Genomic DNA, 19,742 nt, shown 5'->3' with positions numbered 1-19,742 from the left:
TGAAAACTGTAGGTTACAGAGACAAGTTTACAGTGAAAACTGATGTCTATGTAGAAGATTACACAACATATTTGATTAACTGTACTGGCATATTAGCACTCTGGCTAATGTGCCAGTACTGATAGGCACTGAGCAAGGAGAGCAGCACTGAAAACAAGAACTGGCATATTCATTCTGAAGCATAACTTACCTGGGCTGAGCCTGCAGGTAACCTCCATGTCTGGATTCCACTTTCCATTCTTGCAGGTCAAATATTTGTAGTCCCCCTTCAGCAGATAGCCTTCCTCACATAAATATTCTATGACACTGTCAGATGTCAGTGGGTCTTTACAGGGTGCTGGGTGGCATCTGTAGCCTCCATTCTCTGGCTCCGGGGGCTGTGGACAGACTGCTGAAGGAGAAAAAAACAACAGAGCCTATGATAAAAACACTGCATGGGGGAAAGAACATGAGGCCATTCAAGGACAGGGGCTGCAAGTTGTAAGGAAGCACCTTCCCCTACTATTAAAATTTGCCAAGCATCATCATCTCATTGGGAACAGCAATCAGACAAATAAAGGTATCTCAGCTACAGAACTCTGATTGTGAAATATCTGCCCCTTATTTGGGGAGCCAAATTAAAACTGTGATGTTCTCTCACCCTTTTGTACCTAATAAAATGAAAAATGATGCCATGATCTGATTGTGGGTTTTATTTATTTACCCAACTGATTTTAAATTGCCCTAAAATCACCGAATAAAGAAAGGGCCAGAAATATGTATTTTATTATTATAGTAATGATTACTTATTTATATTCCATTTCTCCCAAAATTAAATTCAAGGCATCTTATATTTTTTTTAAAGATGCAGCCAAAACATTATTTTACAAAAGTTAAAAAAGGTATTAAATGCCACAGTTAATAAAAACATGATTAAAAACAGGTGAAGTCACTTTAACATATATTTTTAAAGTTTCATAAAAAAGCACACCACTTGCAAAGATATCGCAGTTCCACAATTAAAATTCAAAAGCCTGCCAAAATATATACATCTTCATCTGCCAGCAGACAGAGAGCAGGAAAGGGGCTAAACTGATCTCACATGGAAAGGAGGTCCACAGTCTGGGACAGGGGTCCCCAAACTTTTGAACAGGGGGCCAGTCCACGGTCCCTCAGACCGTTGGAGGGCCGGACTAGTTTAAAAAAACAACAACTATGAACAAATTCCTATGCATTCTGCATATGCCTCATTTTGAAGTAAAAAAAACAAAATAAAACGGGAACAAATACAGCCTTGATGTTAATAATAATAATAATAATAATAATAATAATAATAATGAGGGTTGGAAGAGACCCCTTGGGTCATTGAGTCCAACTCCTTCTGCCTTTGTGCACCAAAAGCACAAGCAAAGCATCCCTGACAGATGGCCACCCAGCCTCAATGTTAATAATAATAATAATAATAATAATAATAATAATAATAATAATAATAATAATAAGGGTTGTAAGAGAAGAAGAGACCCCTTGGGCCATTTAGCCCAACCCCCTTCTGCCCTTGTGCTGTGGGGGCCGGATAAATGGCTTCGATGGGCCGCATCCGGCCCCCGGGCCTTAGTTTGGGGACCCCTGGTCTGGGATAAACAGCAAAGCAAAAACACTTGTTGACAGTGACACCAGGATGATTCTACCAACTTAAAAGGTGTCCTGAAAAAGTATGTATCCCTTGTCCCTTGACTTTCCAATTATAAACTGGAATTGAAATGGTTTTAACTGACATTGTTACTACGTGATGCACACAAAACACTCAACCCTATGGCGGCACAAAGCAGACAAAAAGGTAAGTAAAGAAAAACAAATAGTCTCTTGTTAGCATAAGCAATAACCTTTTCTAATGTCTAAATAAGCTGTGGCACAGCCCAAGCCACAAGTCTTGTGTGCGGCTGAATAGAGTCCGTCTTGGCATTTATTTATTTATTTATCAAACTTATATGCCACCACTCCCCTAAGGCTCGGGGCGGCTTACAAGAACAGGCTAAAATCATCAATTTAAAAACATCTTTCAAACATCTTTTAAAACATCTTAAAAACATCCTAAAAGCACTTTTTAAAACATCAATAACAGAACTCAAAAGCCTGCCGAAACAGGTATAATTGCACCACTCAGATTGGATTATATGTACAAATGAATACTGTCAGAATACAGTTACATTCTATATTACACAATGGAAATAATATAGCTCAAGTATGACTCTGCCTAGACACATCTTTCCACTAGAACTCAGGGACTGAATAAGGGGAGCATTATTCAGAAAAGCAACCAAGAAGCAAATTATGCCAGTGGATCCAGAGAGATCTGCAACTGACAGAAAAAAACCATCCATAGGACAAAAAAATGGTGGCAAAGGCGACTACGGAAACAAATTCACATAAAAGCCCATTTGGTGTTTGCAAAAAAGGCATGTGACAGATATAGCAAATATGTGAAAAGAGTTTTTCTTGTCTGATGAGACCAAAATAGAACTTTTGAGTATTGCCACAAAAAAGCTATGTGTGGAATAAAGCCAACTGCGCTCATCACTCTGAGAACAGCATCCCCAAAGTGAAGCATGGTAATGGGAGTATGATATTTCTCTCTTACAGGGACAGGGAATCCTGCAATGGTTGAAGCTTGAGCAAATACAGAGAAATTGTAGTGGAAAACCTCTTTCAGTCCACTAGGGGCATGGGATTGGGGTGTTCACTTTCCAGAAAGAAAATGATCCTAAGCACACTGCCAAGCCAACACTGGAATGATTCAAATATAAGAGACTGAATATCGTAGATTGTCCCACTCAAAGTGCAGACCCCATCTGATTGAGAATTTGTGGCAAGACTCAAAATGTGCTCTTGAGCAATGGCCCCTAGCTAACTTGATAAATGTAAAACATTCCTGTAAAACAATAAAGGGGAAAATTGTAGGATCCAAATAACCATGAGGACGTACAGCTGTAAAGGCTGCCAAGGATTATTCTACTAAGTATTAACTTGAGGTGAATCTGTGAAAGTGGCACCAACTTGTGCCAGGTTCTTGTTTAATGCCATAAAAAATATTTGGCACCTCCACTGTGTTGAGTATCTTGTGTATATAAAGTGATAGCAATGCCAATTAAATTAAATTCAGTTCCATGTTGAAATAGCACAAGCTGTGAAAGTGTAACAGGGTGATGTACATTTCTACAAGGCAACATATAAGAAATAAGTGCTGTTAAGATATGCAGCAATGGAAGTCTTGCACCTTACTGTATTTCAACAGCCTGTGAAAAGAGGGCTAGTGAAATCACTGCTGAGGAAAGGGACACAGGGAGGGAGGGAGGGCACCAGCATCTCAAGCTCCACAGGGGCCCCTTTCTCCCCATCTCTTGCTTTTAGGTTGCCACGTCTAAAGATGATTTAGATTACTCATGTGTAGCCAATATTTTGGAATAATGGCCACAATAATCTCTGGAATAGCAAGTCTCCTGTTGTGGCTTGAACTTTTGTTGATTTGATTATTCATCATTATCTAGGAATCTCTAAATCCTCCAAGGTGACTTTATGATCAACATCCAGTGGATGTTGTCCATAAAATCACCCTGGAGGGCTTAAAGATTCTTACAGAGGTATCTTTAAATGAAATGATTAGGAACATATGATCAAAAAAAGGAAGTGGGGAAGACAAGACCCAAAAATCTTAGGCTAGACTTTCATCTACTGTTCGCTGATGCAAGTTTGAGCTGCTGCTTAACAGGAAAAGCTGTCACTCACAATCCAAGGCCAAGACATACACTTCATAATGGACTTACGACAATGAGAATTAATTCATTGCCTCATCTCTCCTTGCTGCACTGAACACATGATGTTAACTAATGAGTACCCAGCCAATTTTGGCATTTACATCATATAACCATACCTTGAGGAAGTATGACCAGCATTTTAGTCTCACAACCACACTGTGAAGTGTATTACTTACAAACAGTATTTAACTGAGGTCAATCACTAAGTTTCAGGATGAAATAAAAATCCAATATTATATTTGGAAATATTATCATTTCTGATAATTGTATGTACACATATTCTCTACCCCCCCCCAAAAAAAACCCAAAACTGATTACACATAGTACTGGAATACAATAGCCATCATCCTTCACCATCACGTTAGCTAGCGCTGAGAGGCACTGCAATAAAAATACTGTAAATAAATAAATAAATCTGACAACACTAGGAGAATTTATTTATTTTATTGTTTATTTATATTCCACTTTTTCGCTCCATACAGAGACTCAAAGCAGCTCACAATTAAAAGCATTACAATACAACTTAAAATATACAAATATACAAATATTAAAACAGTATTAAACATCATTAATATTAAAAACAATTCAAGTGAAAACCATAAAAGCATATAAAACTACAGCACTCCCTGACTAGATCTTAGACACCTTCATTTTTAAAAGCCTGCCTGAATAAAAAGATTTTAGGAAGGACAACAGGGAGGGGGCCATTTTGGCTTCCCTGGGGAGGGAGTTCCAGAGTCGAAGGGCAGCTACCAAGAAGACCCACTCTCTTGTTCCCCCCAACAGAGCTTGAGATGGAGGTGAGACTAAGAGAAGGGCCTCTTCTGAAGATCTCAGTGCCCGACCAGGTTCGTACAAGGGGATGCGGTGGACCAAATAGCCTGGACCTGAACCTTCTAGGGAAGTGGTTCTCAACCTGTGGGTCCCCAGACGTTTTGGCCTTCAACTCCCAGAAATCCTAACAGCTGGTAAACTGGCTGGGATTTCTGGAAGTTGTAGGCCAAAACACCCGGGGACCCACAAGTTGAAAACCACTGGTTTAGGGCTTTAAATGCCATAACTTTGAATTGTATCCAGTAACAGACTGGCAGTCAGTGGAGCTGAAGCAACAGGGGCGTTGTCCGCTCCCTGTAGCCAGCCCCAGTGAGCAACTTGGCTGCAACTCTTTGGACCAGTTTAAGTTTCCGAGCACTCTTCAGAGGCAGCCCCACGTAAAGCATGTAACAGTAATCCAGATGGGATTATACATTAACCACCCCAAGCCCAAGAATTTTATAGTATCACAGCAAGGAAGGCCAATAAAATGTACTATTTAATACATTACAACACTTTAACTCTATTCTGACAAAAGCACTACTTTATTGTACCATTAACGGAACCAGCATGTTGTACTGTTTGAACATTGGACTAAGGAATCTGGGAGGTCAGGGTTCACAACTCCACTCAGACATGGAAAGTCGCCAAAGTAACCTTGGGCAAGTCACACTCTCTCAGTCCACTCTGAATAAATCTTGCCAATAAAACCTTATGACAAGGATGCTGTACGATGGAACTAATTTGAAGGAACACAAAACACACTGTACCATTTGTGATTTTCAAAATAATTATTTTGTGGACAAGAATAACTGGCTTCAACTACATTTATGGCAGAAATAGTTTAATCATTCTGAAATGCATTTTTATTGATAGAAAAGCCAGAAAAAAAGTTTAACGAACAGGTTATATAAACTTTAAAACATGCATATGGATCAATTTTACCCTGAACCTTGTCATTTCAACAAGGTATAGAAATAAAGACTCCTTTTCTAACTGTTGTCTTCAGAAATAGAGGAAGAAAGCAGGAGAAAAAACAATATTCAAAATCTTATTTTGTAAGTTTACAAAAGGGGTAAACTATGTTAGTCTGTTCCATAGCAAGTAGCTATTTTTGTTATAAATTATTGAATCCTTGTTCCATTTCCCAGAATACAAAAAAATATTAAATAATGTTGATCAGCCCAAATCCTGAATAAGATATGGACTTCTTATTCTCTTTGTTGCTGTGTGCCTCCGAGTCATTTCCAACTTACAGTGACCCTAAGGCACCTCTAACGCAGGGTTTACTTAACATGATTTCTTCAGTGAGGGTAGCCCTCACCTTCCTCTGAGGCTGAGAGTATGATTTGCCCATGGTCATCCAGTTGGTTTCCATGGCTAAGCGGGGTTTTGAAAACTCTAGTTATAGTCTAATACTCAAATCACTACACCACCCCAAATACCAGAACTTCCACCTGTCCCCTTTGTGGTAGACATCCTTAGGCAAGCTAGTAGATGTTTATCACAGCCCAGGGAAACATGTTCCACAAAGAGTCTCTGCCTAAACCTGCCACAAGAACTGAGACTGAAATAGCGCAAAACAGCCCAGCTTCAAAGACGAATATCACATCTGTATGAACCCTATACACACACACTTTCAGTGGCAAGCACAATGGGTTTCAAATATCAGAACAACTATCATTTGTGTTGACTGTTAAAAAGGATGTTCAATTTAAGTAATTGTTGAAAGTCATGGAATTCACAATATAGAAGCAAGCATATTTTGCCCCATCCGGGTTTTGTCATTAAGTGATTATTGGGAAATTACTGTTTCCCTGTCAGGGATGATTTTTTTAAAAAAAGAGTTTACTTTTTATAAATGGAATGAGATTGTACTCAAAAAGGATGTGTCTATGTAATCATAGTTCCACATTTATGTAATTAGATGTAAGCATTTACAAAGGATAATATATGCTCAGTAATTTCAGCATTTTAAATAAAAGGCACCAAAAACAGAATAAAGACTAATTGCAGCCTTGCACCAATGCAGTCACCAGCTGGTGAATCACAAGCAGCACAGAGTTGATTTATCTTAATTACCATGTGGCAACACTCCCAATATCACATGCTTATTAACCCTCTACCATGATTAACAAACCATAGAGGAAGACTGCCAGGCCCACCAGGAGAAGGACACTTTCAAGGGTTTTCGGTTAAAGATGTTGTTTTATGGCATGTTTTATAGATAAAGCCGCTCCTTCAACGCTTTCCGGGAAACAAAACTAGCCTGAGCTTTGCAGAAGCCAAGGAATGTTGGATCAAATATTTTTTTAAATCTTCAAAATGCTATTGCTGACTATGGCTCATAACTGTAGAATAATTTGAGTCCTCTAAATTTCATTGAAGGGAATGGAGAAATCGAAGAATGGCCCACACAAACTATTATCTATATGAAGAGAAAGATTTGCTTTAATTGTAAAAACAGCAATAATAAAGCTACATATGAAGATGGGAAACCAAAAGCCCATTCACTTGTATTGTCAAGCCTTTAAAACACACATATCCAAGAACTTTCCAGAATTTTTAAACAGGAAATGTTGCAATTTGCCTTTTAGAATACTGGACACATTTATGCTCTATTTTGTTTTCCAACACAACATTAAACCTAAGTGTATTAAGGAAATTAAATTATGAAAAATCATTCACAATTTGTTACAGGATGCCAGAAGGAAGGAAGCCATGCCTGTTTCTCATCAAAAAAAAACTCCTGGATCTGTTTTCTTTTGTTTGAGCACAATAAAATTCAGCATATTTGCAATCAGCAAATCATCAATATTAGGATATCTTGGCTCTACAAATTCTCTTGAAGTAACACATTTCTGCCCAGCTCTTCTATCTTTAGTAGCTTTTAAACATCCACGAAACCAAACCAAAGTCATGTACAAGAGTTACAGTTGCAATGCAAAGACCCTTGAAAAGACAATGGAGACTCAGAGACATGTTCATTGTGTCAAAAACCAGTTCGCTTCTTTGGAAGCCAGATTTACTCCTTTGAAAATCTTCAGAAAGCTCTTTGTAGTTTGTGGACTTCGAATACTATCACAGCATATTAAATATTAAGGCAAGTATTAGGAGACCAGAACATTGAGTTTTACTAAAAGGCTGCTGCTTGCTCATATGGAGCAATGATGAACATACACACGTTCTGAGACTTCCCATGCAACTTTCTAACATGGATGTAGTGGAGAAATTCTTCCTGATCACAAAATTAAAAAAAACAACTGAGAAGACACAATTTATCAGCACATGTGAGAAAGACAAGAACTCACTAAGTTCTGCTGGAGTGCAATAAAGGCAATGGCAAACAACAGTTGGTTATTCTGCACCTGACAAAGCTCTATGAAATACATGAGGTTGCCATAAGCCGACAGGCAGCTTGAAGGTGTATACACTGCTCAGCCAGCACATACTCCTCAATAAAGGTAGTTTTGATCCAGACCTTCCTATCACTTCAACATGGGACTTTGAGGAAGACCTTAGACATAAGGCATTATGGCAAAAATTACTTAGGAAATTGCCTGTACCTTTTTAAACTATAAGTGACTACGCTATCCTTTGCAGAGGGTCATGACTCCAAGACTGGCACTGAAGAGATATGCAACTTTGGATAGATCTGTCCTCTTTCAGGGATGAAATAGCCAGTGGTTGCCTCTTTTTTTCCCACCAAGGTATGTGCAAGGTGGTCTAGGACACCTTCTTGCCCAAGCAATTAAAATATTCAAAGAGTGGCTGCACTAATACTGTGTCCATATGAGATCCAGGTGAGGTGGGGACCGCAGCTCTGCCATGCGATACAGTTCACAGAGTTTGAACACTACTCAAATATTAAACCCTCCATCAGGCTGTAAATAAACATTTGCCAACTTCCAGTTCATCCATTCTGAGCCTCACTCACCTACCTTTCAAGACTCCTTATCTGCCTTTGTTTTCACAAAGTTTGACCCTTAACAAACCTGAATCTAACCTTAGACAATGGAAGATTCACCAAAGGATTCTGGACAACGTTATTTAATTCTCTACATTTACATGTAATTTCCCTGGAGTGTTGCCTACTTTCTTAATTCAAAATAGTATCTATGGACCTTTCTCCATATATTCAAAATTCTTCTAGGTCTCCTTAAGACTTCATGGTTTTTACATATACCCAAGAACTGGAGACCTGATAATTACAGGAAATTGGAGAAGTGTGAAACTAACCAGTATCCACTGGTGGGTGTTGTGGATAGTTTAGCAAGCGAGGATGAGATATTGACTGAAGGGTCAGCTGAGGAAGTTGGAGCCCAAGAGTGCCCAGTAGCTCCCTTAGCCAAGCTTTGAAGGAGAATCCATGGAAGTAGCTACTACTTCTCAGCCTGCAGAACAACTGCAAGCAAGTTCCTCTAAGCAGGCTGATGAAGAATTAACTGTTCTAACTTTTGTGGACATGCGAAGCGAGAGGTCTCAGCTGCACAGGTTCTCAAGGCAAGTTGAGAAATGAGTCACCAACAGGTAACACCCGAACTTTGAATTTAAGGAGTTCAAGTGTGGCACTTGTTACTAGTTGCAACACTGATACTGGAAGCTATGACTTCAGACTCTTGTTATCTGGTATTTGTGATCCCTGGACTAATCTTTACGCTTTGGCTGTCGGATTCTGATTTATCCCTGGGTACTAGATTCTCTGGTATCAGGCTCTTGACCCTGGACTGGACACTCAGTCACTCTGTTGGTTTACTTTCTTGGATGAAAATAATTAGATTCCCCAAGTCTGAAGCCTCCATGGAATTAATAATACTCTACCAAAAGACATTTTTAAAGTAGTACCGCATATATTTATTTATTTACTTTATTTATACCCCACCTTTCTCCCTGTGGGACTTCTCTCCACTTGTAACTTAATTAAGCTATGAAACTACTGCTATTAATAAATTACTGCTTTTCCAAAAATTGTGGCAGAAAAGAAAGGAGAAAGTTGGATTAAGTATCCTACTCCTTCCAAGCAAGTAGCTAAAGGGGGTATATATCACCCAGTAGGCAACACATGGGATATTCCCAAAGTAGCCCCACAGTCCTTCATGTCTGCGGCAACCACTAAAACTTCATTAATAGTATCTTTGGACCGTGAAGTTTCCAAATCAACTAGAATTGCTACTCTCTCAGGCCCACTACTTTCATCAGATCAGAATAAAAGGTTAAAAAACATAATTCTAGTACAATGACAATAGGTCATTAAGACAAAGAAATCAGCTACTGCACAATTCCTAAGAAAGGTAAATATATGCAGCATAAGCAAAAGTAGCAGGTGGTGGAGGATAATTGTCTCCTCAATAATTATTTGCAAAACAGGACACACTGCATTTAATGCACAGCCTTCAATCTGCTTAAAGAGCATGTTTGCATTTTCAAATCATTCAAATTTTGGTGTATGTTTTTAACCGGTATAATCTGAAACAGAAGTAATTCTGGTTTAGAAACACATTCTCACATTAACGTTCCATAGATCATTTTGATGCAAATGTATCAGGAAAAGTCTTTACAGTACTTTAATTAGCCTTTCCTATATATTAGTAAACCAATCGCTTTGTAACAAGGTGGAAAAAATATGTTCCTGGTTTGAAAGTGTTATTCCTGTTTAACTGTGTGGTACTTAATTTGAACATAGCTGTTATACTCCAGAAACTTTGTTTTTGTGGCTGCCACAAATTATGGCTGCCACAAATTACATAGAATCATAGAATCATAGAATCATAGAATAGTAGAGTTGGAAGAGACCTCAAGGGCCATCTAGTCCAACCCCCCGCTAAGAAGCAGGAAATCGCATTCAAAGCACCCCCGACAGATGGCCATCCAGCCTCTGCTTAAAAGCCTCCAAAGAAGGAGCCTCCACCACGGCCCGGGGGAGAGAGTTCCACTGCCGAACAGCCCTCACAGTGAGGAAGTTCTTCCTGATGTTCAGGTGGAATCTCCTTTCCTGTAGTTTGAAGCCATTGTTCCGACTAGGACACGGAACAATGGCTTCAAACTACAGGAAAGGAGATTCCACCTGAACATCAGGAAGAACTTCCTCACTGTGAGGGCTGTTCGGCAGTGGAACTCTCTCCCCTGGGCCGTGGTGGAGGCTCCTTCTTTGGAGGCTTTTAAGCAGAGGCTGGATGGCCATCTGTCGGGGGTGCTTTGAATGCGATTTCCTGCTTCTTAGCGGGGGGTTGGACTAGATGGCCCTTGAGGTCTCTTCCAACTCTACTATTCTATGATTCTATGATTCTATGATTCTATGTTGAACTGCATGAGACTCAATCAGATGTTTATTGAAAAACTGTAGCAAAATATGCTGTAGGATGTCCCACAAAAACAAAGTTTTTGCAGTTTAATAAACCTTTTCCATGTATTTATGATATTACCAATTAGAAAATGACACTTATAACCCATATATAATGTATATAATGTTATATGTATACAATATATCACAACAACATCTGTTAAATGCCCCATCTGAAAATATGGGGAAATTCCATATGAAAATTAAGTACAGTAATGTTGCCAAATGTTTGCATAAACTGAAAGAATACTACAGTGCATATGAGAAACCATAGCTGAGTCTTCTATTGCTTAAGCCAAGTAAGCACAGCAATGCCAAATGAAGCAAGACCTTGTTTCTAAAAGCAATTTGAGTACAGCTTCATTTTTCCTAAGACTCATCATAAAGATGATGGCTTTGAGGCTCTTCCAAGAATAATGTGTAGGACTGAGTTACTATTAGCATTCTTAAGAAGGAAGGATTTATTCCACCAAATTCTTGCCTAACGTACTGGTTTCCAGGACATGTTAATTCTCTTCAGTCATCCCAGTCAGCACTTAGCTACTCTAATACAATATCATCAACATTCGAACAATTTTCCTACTGGATTTTTTAAAAAGCAGAACTAACGCCAATTTGCATCAATCTTCCCAAAAGCAATGCAGACAGGAGGCAGACAGGGGTTACAGGAAACTGTAGCTTCAACTGACACAACTCTTTCTTTGACAATTTTAAAGTGAGATGAAAGGAAGATGATGTGAGCAGTTGTGCGATGGGAGAAGTGGCTGTATTGTTGTTTCAAACAACCACATGTTCTTTATTTAAATACACAGGGCCACAAACAGGCCACTCTGGAACAGCTCAAATCACTCCTTTTCTTATTTCCAGTGCTACTTCTCTTGCTTCACTTTGCTTTAGCACAAGCCCCATCTTCACACAAAAAGAAAAGAAAAAGAAAAAAGAAAACAGCAAACAAAATCAGAACATTTGTGATTGACAGACTGAAACAAGGTCTTATAGTGGGCAGCAGACTGTTACAGAGTTTAATTCATGAGGTGAGATTAGCATACTTACATTTGTTAGCATAGAAACTGAATTACAAGGGGCTCTCCAACCTACTTGTTACACAATATTGGTTCAGTTTAGGTCTGATTCATATATGACGACTATATCATCATTTATTATTATAGTGGGCTTGCTATATCTGCGGATTCACCATCCATGGATTCAACCCACTGCAGTTTCAAACTACAGGACTGAACAAATTACACAATAACTGCGCTGTACTTTACTCAACACATTTTGTGAAGCAGTAGAGAGATGCACACATGAGGCTTACAGACAGACACATACAGCAGCTCTATCTTATCAGGTGAAAGAAGAGCAAGGAGATTCAGATTACAGCACAGTATTTTTAAAAACTGTTGTAGCATCAAACAATTTTCAGCTAAAAACTTAATCTTGACAAATTTAAATGCTGAAAGCATTAATGAAGTAGTGCTTAAAGGACTAGTACAGATTTCTCACAATGGCCATGCCGGCTGTGGATAAGAAGTCAGAGAAGTCTAGATAAAAACAAGAGACGGGACACATGGGAACCTAGAAAATTTCTCCATTGAAACAACTGAAAGAACCAAATGAAAAGATGAACCAAAGGTAAAGCCCAGGCCTCTGAAGAGAGGCAGAAACATGATCCACACACTCTGAAATATACATGCATATAATAGATACACCCACATTCTCTTTCTTGGTAAGCCTCAGGCAATCCTTGCAAAGGTTATTGTTGAGACCCGTGAAGTCTAATTAGGCAAAGACTGTGAAGGAAAGATGTTTTTAAAAACAATCAGATTTCTCAAAGACAAGTTCATCTTTGCAGAGACACAGTAGTTTAGTAGGGTGGCTCTCTTTCTCTTTATTGCATACCAAAGGGGACAACTACGTGAGTGGACGACAAGGAGCAATGCTTCTGATTTTCAAGCATTTTAGAATGCCTTATGGTTGATGCAGGTACATCACCACACAGAAGGCATACTAAACAAGCTGCATTCCAGCTCATTTCTCAAAGATCAGAACATTCCTGTCCCACAATCTGTTATTCCCTCTGACTTCAGACCTAAACTTCCAAAATGAAAATTGTCACGACCCGGCTGCAGGGCACCAATAACCATACACAGAGTCCAGAATCTATCTAATATCTTTATTGAAGGAGTATATAAAGTTAATAAAAACAAGTGTAGAAAATAGTCCAGAATTAGACCTTTCAGAAAAGGTCAAAATTAGTCCAAAGAAACAATGTCCAATATGAAATATTAAGGTCCAAAGTTGTAATCCAATAACCGAAACACTCACTTTGCCAGGCAAAGTGAGGGGAGATGACAAGGTCCTTTAGTCCATGAACTTGAGCAAGGCTAGGAAATAACTTGAAACAAGGCTTGATACAAGGCAACAAGGAACGAGGAGCGAGAACAAGATCCGTGGAATTACTTGGCAAAATCCGGAAGACAAGGCAAGGCTGAGTCCTGGAAAACAAGGCAAGGTCCGTGGAGGTAAACAAGGCTGGAAACGGGAACGAAGGCTTGGAAACGGAGCGAAGGCTTGGAATCAGGAACAAGGCTTGAAACAGGAACGAGGCTTGGAAACGGAGCGCGCTGTCCACACACAACTCACTCCAGTAGCTGACGAATTGACTCCGCAAGATGCCTTTGTGGGTAAAACACCTAAATAGGGTCTAGTTTTCCCACCAAAGAGCAGTTCTCTGGGGAACTAGAAACGAAAGCTAATCTCTGAGTCCAGATGCATGACTCCTTAAGGTTTCCCATGGAAAGCAGGCTTAATCAGCTGAATTCTTAGCAGCTATCCTAGCACTCCTACGAGAGGCCGCTTGAACTGCTCTCTGATGTTTACAAAACTCGTGGCGAGAAAACACAGGAGATTTAGACTCAGGGCTTGTTTGACAGATTTCTGGAAGACAAATCTCTTGCAGGTGCAAGGTTCCCAAATCTGGCTGGGAAGGTTCCAATTCTGACTGAGACGGTGAAAAACCCAAGTTCTCCTCTTCATCTGGGACTACAGTGCCATGAACGGGACTACATGGCCCATGACTCATCACAAAAATTCAGGGGATGGGACAATGTACCCCATTTTCCAAGATGCCATGGGAAATGACACGGTGAGTTGAAAGTCACAGAGGCAACCACTGTTTTTATAACTCTTTGATTTTTTTTTAAAGTTTTACACATAATGTCATGTAATTTCATTTCCTATATATACTGTATATGATGCTATGATACTGCAAATAAAAAACAAAAATACAGTAGTTATTGAATATTTAAATCTCTTTGTGACTTTTTGGCCCACTCGGTATGACAAAAAAACTGGAAGATTTAATATACGTACGAGTACCTGACATTTATGTAGCAGAGTGCTAGAAGTCACGGTTTTGGAACAGCTGAAGTCATGACAGAGCTTTGAGTGGGCTCCTGACAAAGAAATGCATTGATGAGTTCACAGCTCCTTTGAATGAAGTCATAACTGCTAGAAAGATCACTGAGAGCACTGGTGTTTAAAAGTTTCCTAGAGGATTTTGTGTTGTTCTGCGTGGGACAGACATGAGAACCGGATGCTTCCCTCATTAAATGAAAGCTCAGTCTCTCAGTATTTCAGGAAAGGAGTGCTGTGCGTAACACAAATGAACGCCAGAAATCGTTACCACAATAGAAAGCAACCTGAAACAACTCAACCTTGCATGTTACAATGCAACCTCTAAAGATGCCAGCCACAGATGCAGACGAAGCATCAGGAAAAAATGCTGCTAGAACATTACTTGCACAATGTTACTATAAAATCTCCAGTTGTCTTCCACTTATCACACTTTTAATTCTAGACACTGTGGTTTGCTTAAAACAGTGATCTGAGAAGAAGGCAAGATTTGAAGCCAGTTTGATTCTTTTTCCTTCTCAAAATCTATATACATTTATGGATGTGCTGTGATTTTCAGCTTTCACTCAACTTTGTTTTATAAAAGAAATGTGCCTTAGATTTTTAATCATACCATTGCAACTATGAGTGATGCACAACACAGCTTTATTAATAGAAAAACCATTTATGATTTTCAGTGTTAATACTAAGTTTTCCTAATGACTCATCACCATCATCGGTGATCACTCATGTCCGAGTATGATTGTCTTCCAAGTGTTGTGTCTTGGTGGTGCAACTGAGCTTTACTAGTAGATACAATGGGAGAATCTCACCTCCTATGTGTGGGAGAAGAATGCTGCAGTCTGCTGTGCATCATTATTGACATACAGTGGGAGACGGACTAGATTACCACTCTCTCTATAAATTCAATCAACAGGAAGGTTCTTGTACAATGGAATCGCTTCTGTAATGTATGTGAATATGTTGCAATACCCTAAAAGTACCAGATTCCATCTTATTTTGGGAACTAAAGAGCCCGCCCCAGTTAGTACTTGAATGGAGAACTACCAACAAATACAAGGTGCTACAGGGTACATTTCAGAAGAAGTAAGTGGCAAAACCATTTCAGAGTACAGGAAGTCCTCAAGTTACAAACATTCAACTTACTAATGACTCACAGGTAAGAACAGGGGTGAAACACAGGAAGTGACGGAAATCTACTCCCAGGAAGAGAACTTAATTCCTGGAAGAGTTATTATGGGGAATTTATCATGGGGAAGAGGTGAAATCTTCTGAACGGGGACACAAAGAACAAAACAAACACTACAGGGGTGTTAACTCTTCCCTATGATACCTAAAGCTCTATTTATCTATTTATCTCTATCTATATATGAAATACATGGGACTGGTTTTTGTTGACACGTGACTGAAAACATACACACACATACACACATGCTGCATGGCTTAATTGAATGGAATGCAATAGTTATGATGGCCTATCTAAATCCCTCTGCTCAGATTTAGGAATGTTTTAAGAAAATCAATTGAGGATTCTTTATTAGAATGAAGGTGGTATTCTGCCTGTCTGGAGACTACAACTTTTGACTTTTTGGTGCGTTCATAGTATCCTGTATGATTATTTGATTTTTCCCTCTCTTTTTATGCATTTATCACCACCACCCCTTAAACTGAAAAATCCATTTGTGTAAACCTTTTGATCAAATGCATACAGAATACCCTACTCCTGTCTGTCACCAGGGTTGACTTAGGTTGCCGTTAAAGTCTGAAACAACCTGAAGCCACAAAATAATATGTCACTAGTTCCAATTCTTCCAGTATTTAAAAATGAATGGGGAAAGCTCCATTCACAGACACTTCAAATGGGTAAGTCTGCGGTAAACTTCATGTTAAAAAATGCAAACTTTTCCATTGCTCACTTTTGTTTCTACCGTGCATGTCAATCAGTCACAAAGCAGGCTTTCAATTAAAAGACAAATCCATCTACCTCTAAGAACCTGGGAGTTATGGTAATTCCCCTTTTGAAATGCTAATGCCATTACAAGCATAGCACCAGAAGACAAGTGGCAGAGCCTGGCGGACAGAAGTTCTGGCTGTGCCCTTATGCAGATGGTCTAATCAGGACCTTTTGTAAGCCATCTATCCTTCCACCCACCCCCTGCATCCCCTATGGGCCATACTTGATGGGATCTGCAGCTGTGGTCTAGATAAAGAAAGGGTTGGGAGCAAGTAAGGGAGAGTCTTTTCAGATGAAGAATGTAAGTGTGCCAATAGCCTGCAGTATGGAGGCAGCATGCAGCTCCATTCTTAGACATGCTTACAAGTTTCTGACGGCTATTTATTACCTTTATGGCTAAGCCAACAGCTGAACCAAGAACTCAGTTAATGCTCTTAGCCCCCAGAAAAAATGAGGTCCTTAGAATGTACTTGGACGAGCTACTCTATAAAACTGTTCACTAGCTCAATCTTTTCGTTCACAAAATGTGGAACAGAAAATATGTTTGTACACTCCCTTTTCCTGAACCCAAAGCACAAAATTATAGATACTCCTGGAACATGTTTCAAGTTGTAAGCTTTTTCCCCGATCATACACAAACACTAAGCCCATATCCTAATGGGTAAAAAATTGCATACATACAGATGTTACATAGCTTTTGTGGGCATCCTCCAAAGCTGTCACTGGCAGGTGCTACCAAAGATGACTTCAAGGGAGAACATTCCTACTCAAATTAACAAAGAATTATTAAAATATCTTTGGAAACTTCCACTTGTACTACCACTATTATCACTTGTGACAATTCTCTTCTGATTACTTAACCTGCTATCAAAGATGGTGGCTGATCTTTTCTATAACTTTATCTCAGTGTGTGTGTGCCTTCAAGCGGCCCCATGAATTTTTTATAGGTTTTTCTTAGGCAAGGAATCCTCAGAGGTACTTTTGCCAGTTCCTTCTTCTGAAATATAGCCTTAAGCACCCAGCATTTGCTGATGGTATCCCAACCAAGTAACCAGGGCTGACCCTGCTTGGTTTCCAAGATCAGATAGGATGCAGTACCTTAAGGACATTTAGGTCCCTTGTATCAGCATACTTGACCCCAAATGCATGTCTTGTGTTTAAACTAAATTATTTAGTAGAAGACAATGAAACTATTCACAATTATTTATTGTTCAATGCATGTGGATACAATGCAGTGTTTTAGCTTTGTTCTTTGTTCTTGTTGTTAACTACTGCCAAGTTGACTTCAAATCATATGGCAAGCGCATGAATGACAGACTTCCAAGTCATCCTATAATCGACAGCGCTGCTCAGGCTTTGCAGACTCAGGAATGTAGCTTCTTTGATTGAGTTCATACACCTGGAATGCGGTCTTCCTCTTTTCCTAATGCCTTCTACCTTACACCAAGCATTACTGTCTTTTGCTTTGGCTCCTGCTCTTACCTCTCAAACCAAGGGTGCATCTACACTGTAGAATTAATGCAGTTCAACATCACTTTAACTGCCAAGACTCAATGCTATGGAATAATGGAAGATGTAGTTTTACAAGGTCTTTATCTTTTCTGCAAAGGAGTGCTGGTGTCTCACTAAACTACAATTCCCAGGATCCCACAGCATCTACCCCATCAATGGTGCCTGCAACTTTATTAAAAAGGGGTTCCAGAAGCACCCTAACAGACATTAAATTTGTATTTCTCTCCGCAAAATAATCCGTTTTCCCCTATCATGTAAAGGGTTTTCAACAAGTCTCCAAGCAGACCACACAAAGAGCCTCAAGCTGAGTCTTCAGTCAAGTGGAAACTAGGCTAACATTTAAACAGGTGAAAAAACACATTAACTGGCAGAGAGTGCACTGCTGATTAAGCTACTGTATCCAGCGGATGAATATTCCAGTGTTTCAAAGATTGTTTCTGTTCCACCACTGTACCCTTGCCTGGACTTGGAGATGTCTGAGAAGCTATCATCTCGCCAAAAGGAAAAGTCACGAATTGAAGATTAATATAAAGAAACCATTTTATCACAAGGTGACACATCAGCAGTATTTGGTTTCTTTATACAAAATACACTGTCAGAAAGACAGAAAGTAAACAACATACAAATAATTAAACAGATACTAATGGGAAGCAACCAAACTATTAAGTTTTGTTTCTTTAGCATCTTTACAACTATCAATTTGTTTTGCTTCAGGCAGGGTGCTCCGATGGGCTGATTTGCACTTTGTGGAGCTGAAAGATTTGTTCAGGACATGGCTGCAATCCAACATCCCCTCCGTATAGTGTAAATGTCCACATTTGGAGGCATGGTTTGCCAGCATTCTGCAACCCCAGTGTAGAATTGCAACATTGTGAAATGCATGTTAATGAGTGGATGCCATTGTTCAATGCACAATGCATAACCATAATGTACAATATATGATGCACAAATGTAAAGCACAAAGCATGACTGTAAAACAAAGCGTGCAATCACAATGTAAAGAGGAAGATGTGGTCTGTGCAACAGCCTCAGCCTGAATTTAAGAAGGGGGAGAAGGGGAGCTGAAGGAGTAAGTAAGTAAGTAAGTAAAAGTTTATTTGTATACCGCCCTCTCTCCCAAAAGGGACTCAGGGCGGTTTCCAATATAAAATCAGCATAAAACATTGTACAATAAAACACTGAAAACACTATAAAACGCTATAAGAATTAAAACACTGAAAACACTATAAAACGCTATAAGAACAAAAACAAAACATAACAATTGACTAAAACAATCAAGGAGCAAGTGGGGAAAGAGGTAGATCAGTGAGAAAAGCATAAAACAATTCAGTCTGAGGCTTGTGATCAGCACTGGAGTCTAAGAGACTAAGGAAGGAGTTTAAAATATTTAATGGGAAGGAAAGGAGTAAGAGGCTGGCATTACTGGTAGGATAGCGATGGAGCAGCAGAAAAACAGCCAAGGAAGGTCAAGCTAGTTAAACAGCAGCTACATACTCGCAAATAATCAAATCCACAAAAGCGAAACCTGTGAACGTGGAGGGCCAACTCTATTCAATTCATTTACTCCCACAACTACCCCCCCCATGTATATTCTCACCCCCCCCCCTCTCTCTCGCACTCACTCACTCACTCATTTGGCTTCTCCAATAACTATCTTCACATAAAAATGAAACATACTTCCTAAAATCCATACTAGAAGTAAGTTTGCGGAAACACTTCAAACTCACTAGGCATCATGTTTTCCAGGTATCCAAGCCCCTCGCTTTCTATAGAACTAATGATATATATTTTTCCAGTAAGCCTTTTCTTTTCCCCTCAAAGCCTAGCCTCTAACTTAAAAAAAAGGGAGGGGGGGAGAGAGATGGATTGTGAAAGAAGGAAAATTCAGTCTGTTACAATACCAAACCAATGAAGC

The 19,742-nt window shown here is 39.4% G+C and overlaps 1 protein-coding gene across 4 annotated transcripts in view; it reads right to left on the bottom strand.

The window, feature by feature from the left end:
* The window catches only part of susd6 (sushi domain containing 6), an 85,159-nt gene that overhangs the window by 14,350 nt on the left and 51,067 nt on the right, over positions 1–19,742 (bottom strand). For 3 of the 4 annotated variants that reach the window (XM_062968064.1, XM_062968063.1, XM_062968062.1), the window contains one exon: positions 191–391. In XM_062968064.1, the coding sequence (XP_062824134.1) occupies positions 191–391 (201 nt within the window). The remainder of the gene's footprint in view (positions 1–190; positions 392–19,742) is intronic. The other variant, XM_062968065.1, reaches the window with a different exon arrangement.

The sequence above is a fragment of the Anolis carolinensis genome, chromosome 1 (genome assembly GCF_035594765.1).
Source record: "Anolis carolinensis isolate JA03-04 chromosome 1, rAnoCar3.1.pri, whole genome shotgun sequence".
Taxonomy (NCBI): domain Eukaryota; kingdom Metazoa; phylum Chordata; class Lepidosauria; order Squamata; family Dactyloidae; genus Anolis; species Anolis carolinensis.
The sequence above is the reverse complement of the archived record's forward strand: the minus strand, read 5'-3'. Positions and strand labels throughout refer to the sequence as shown.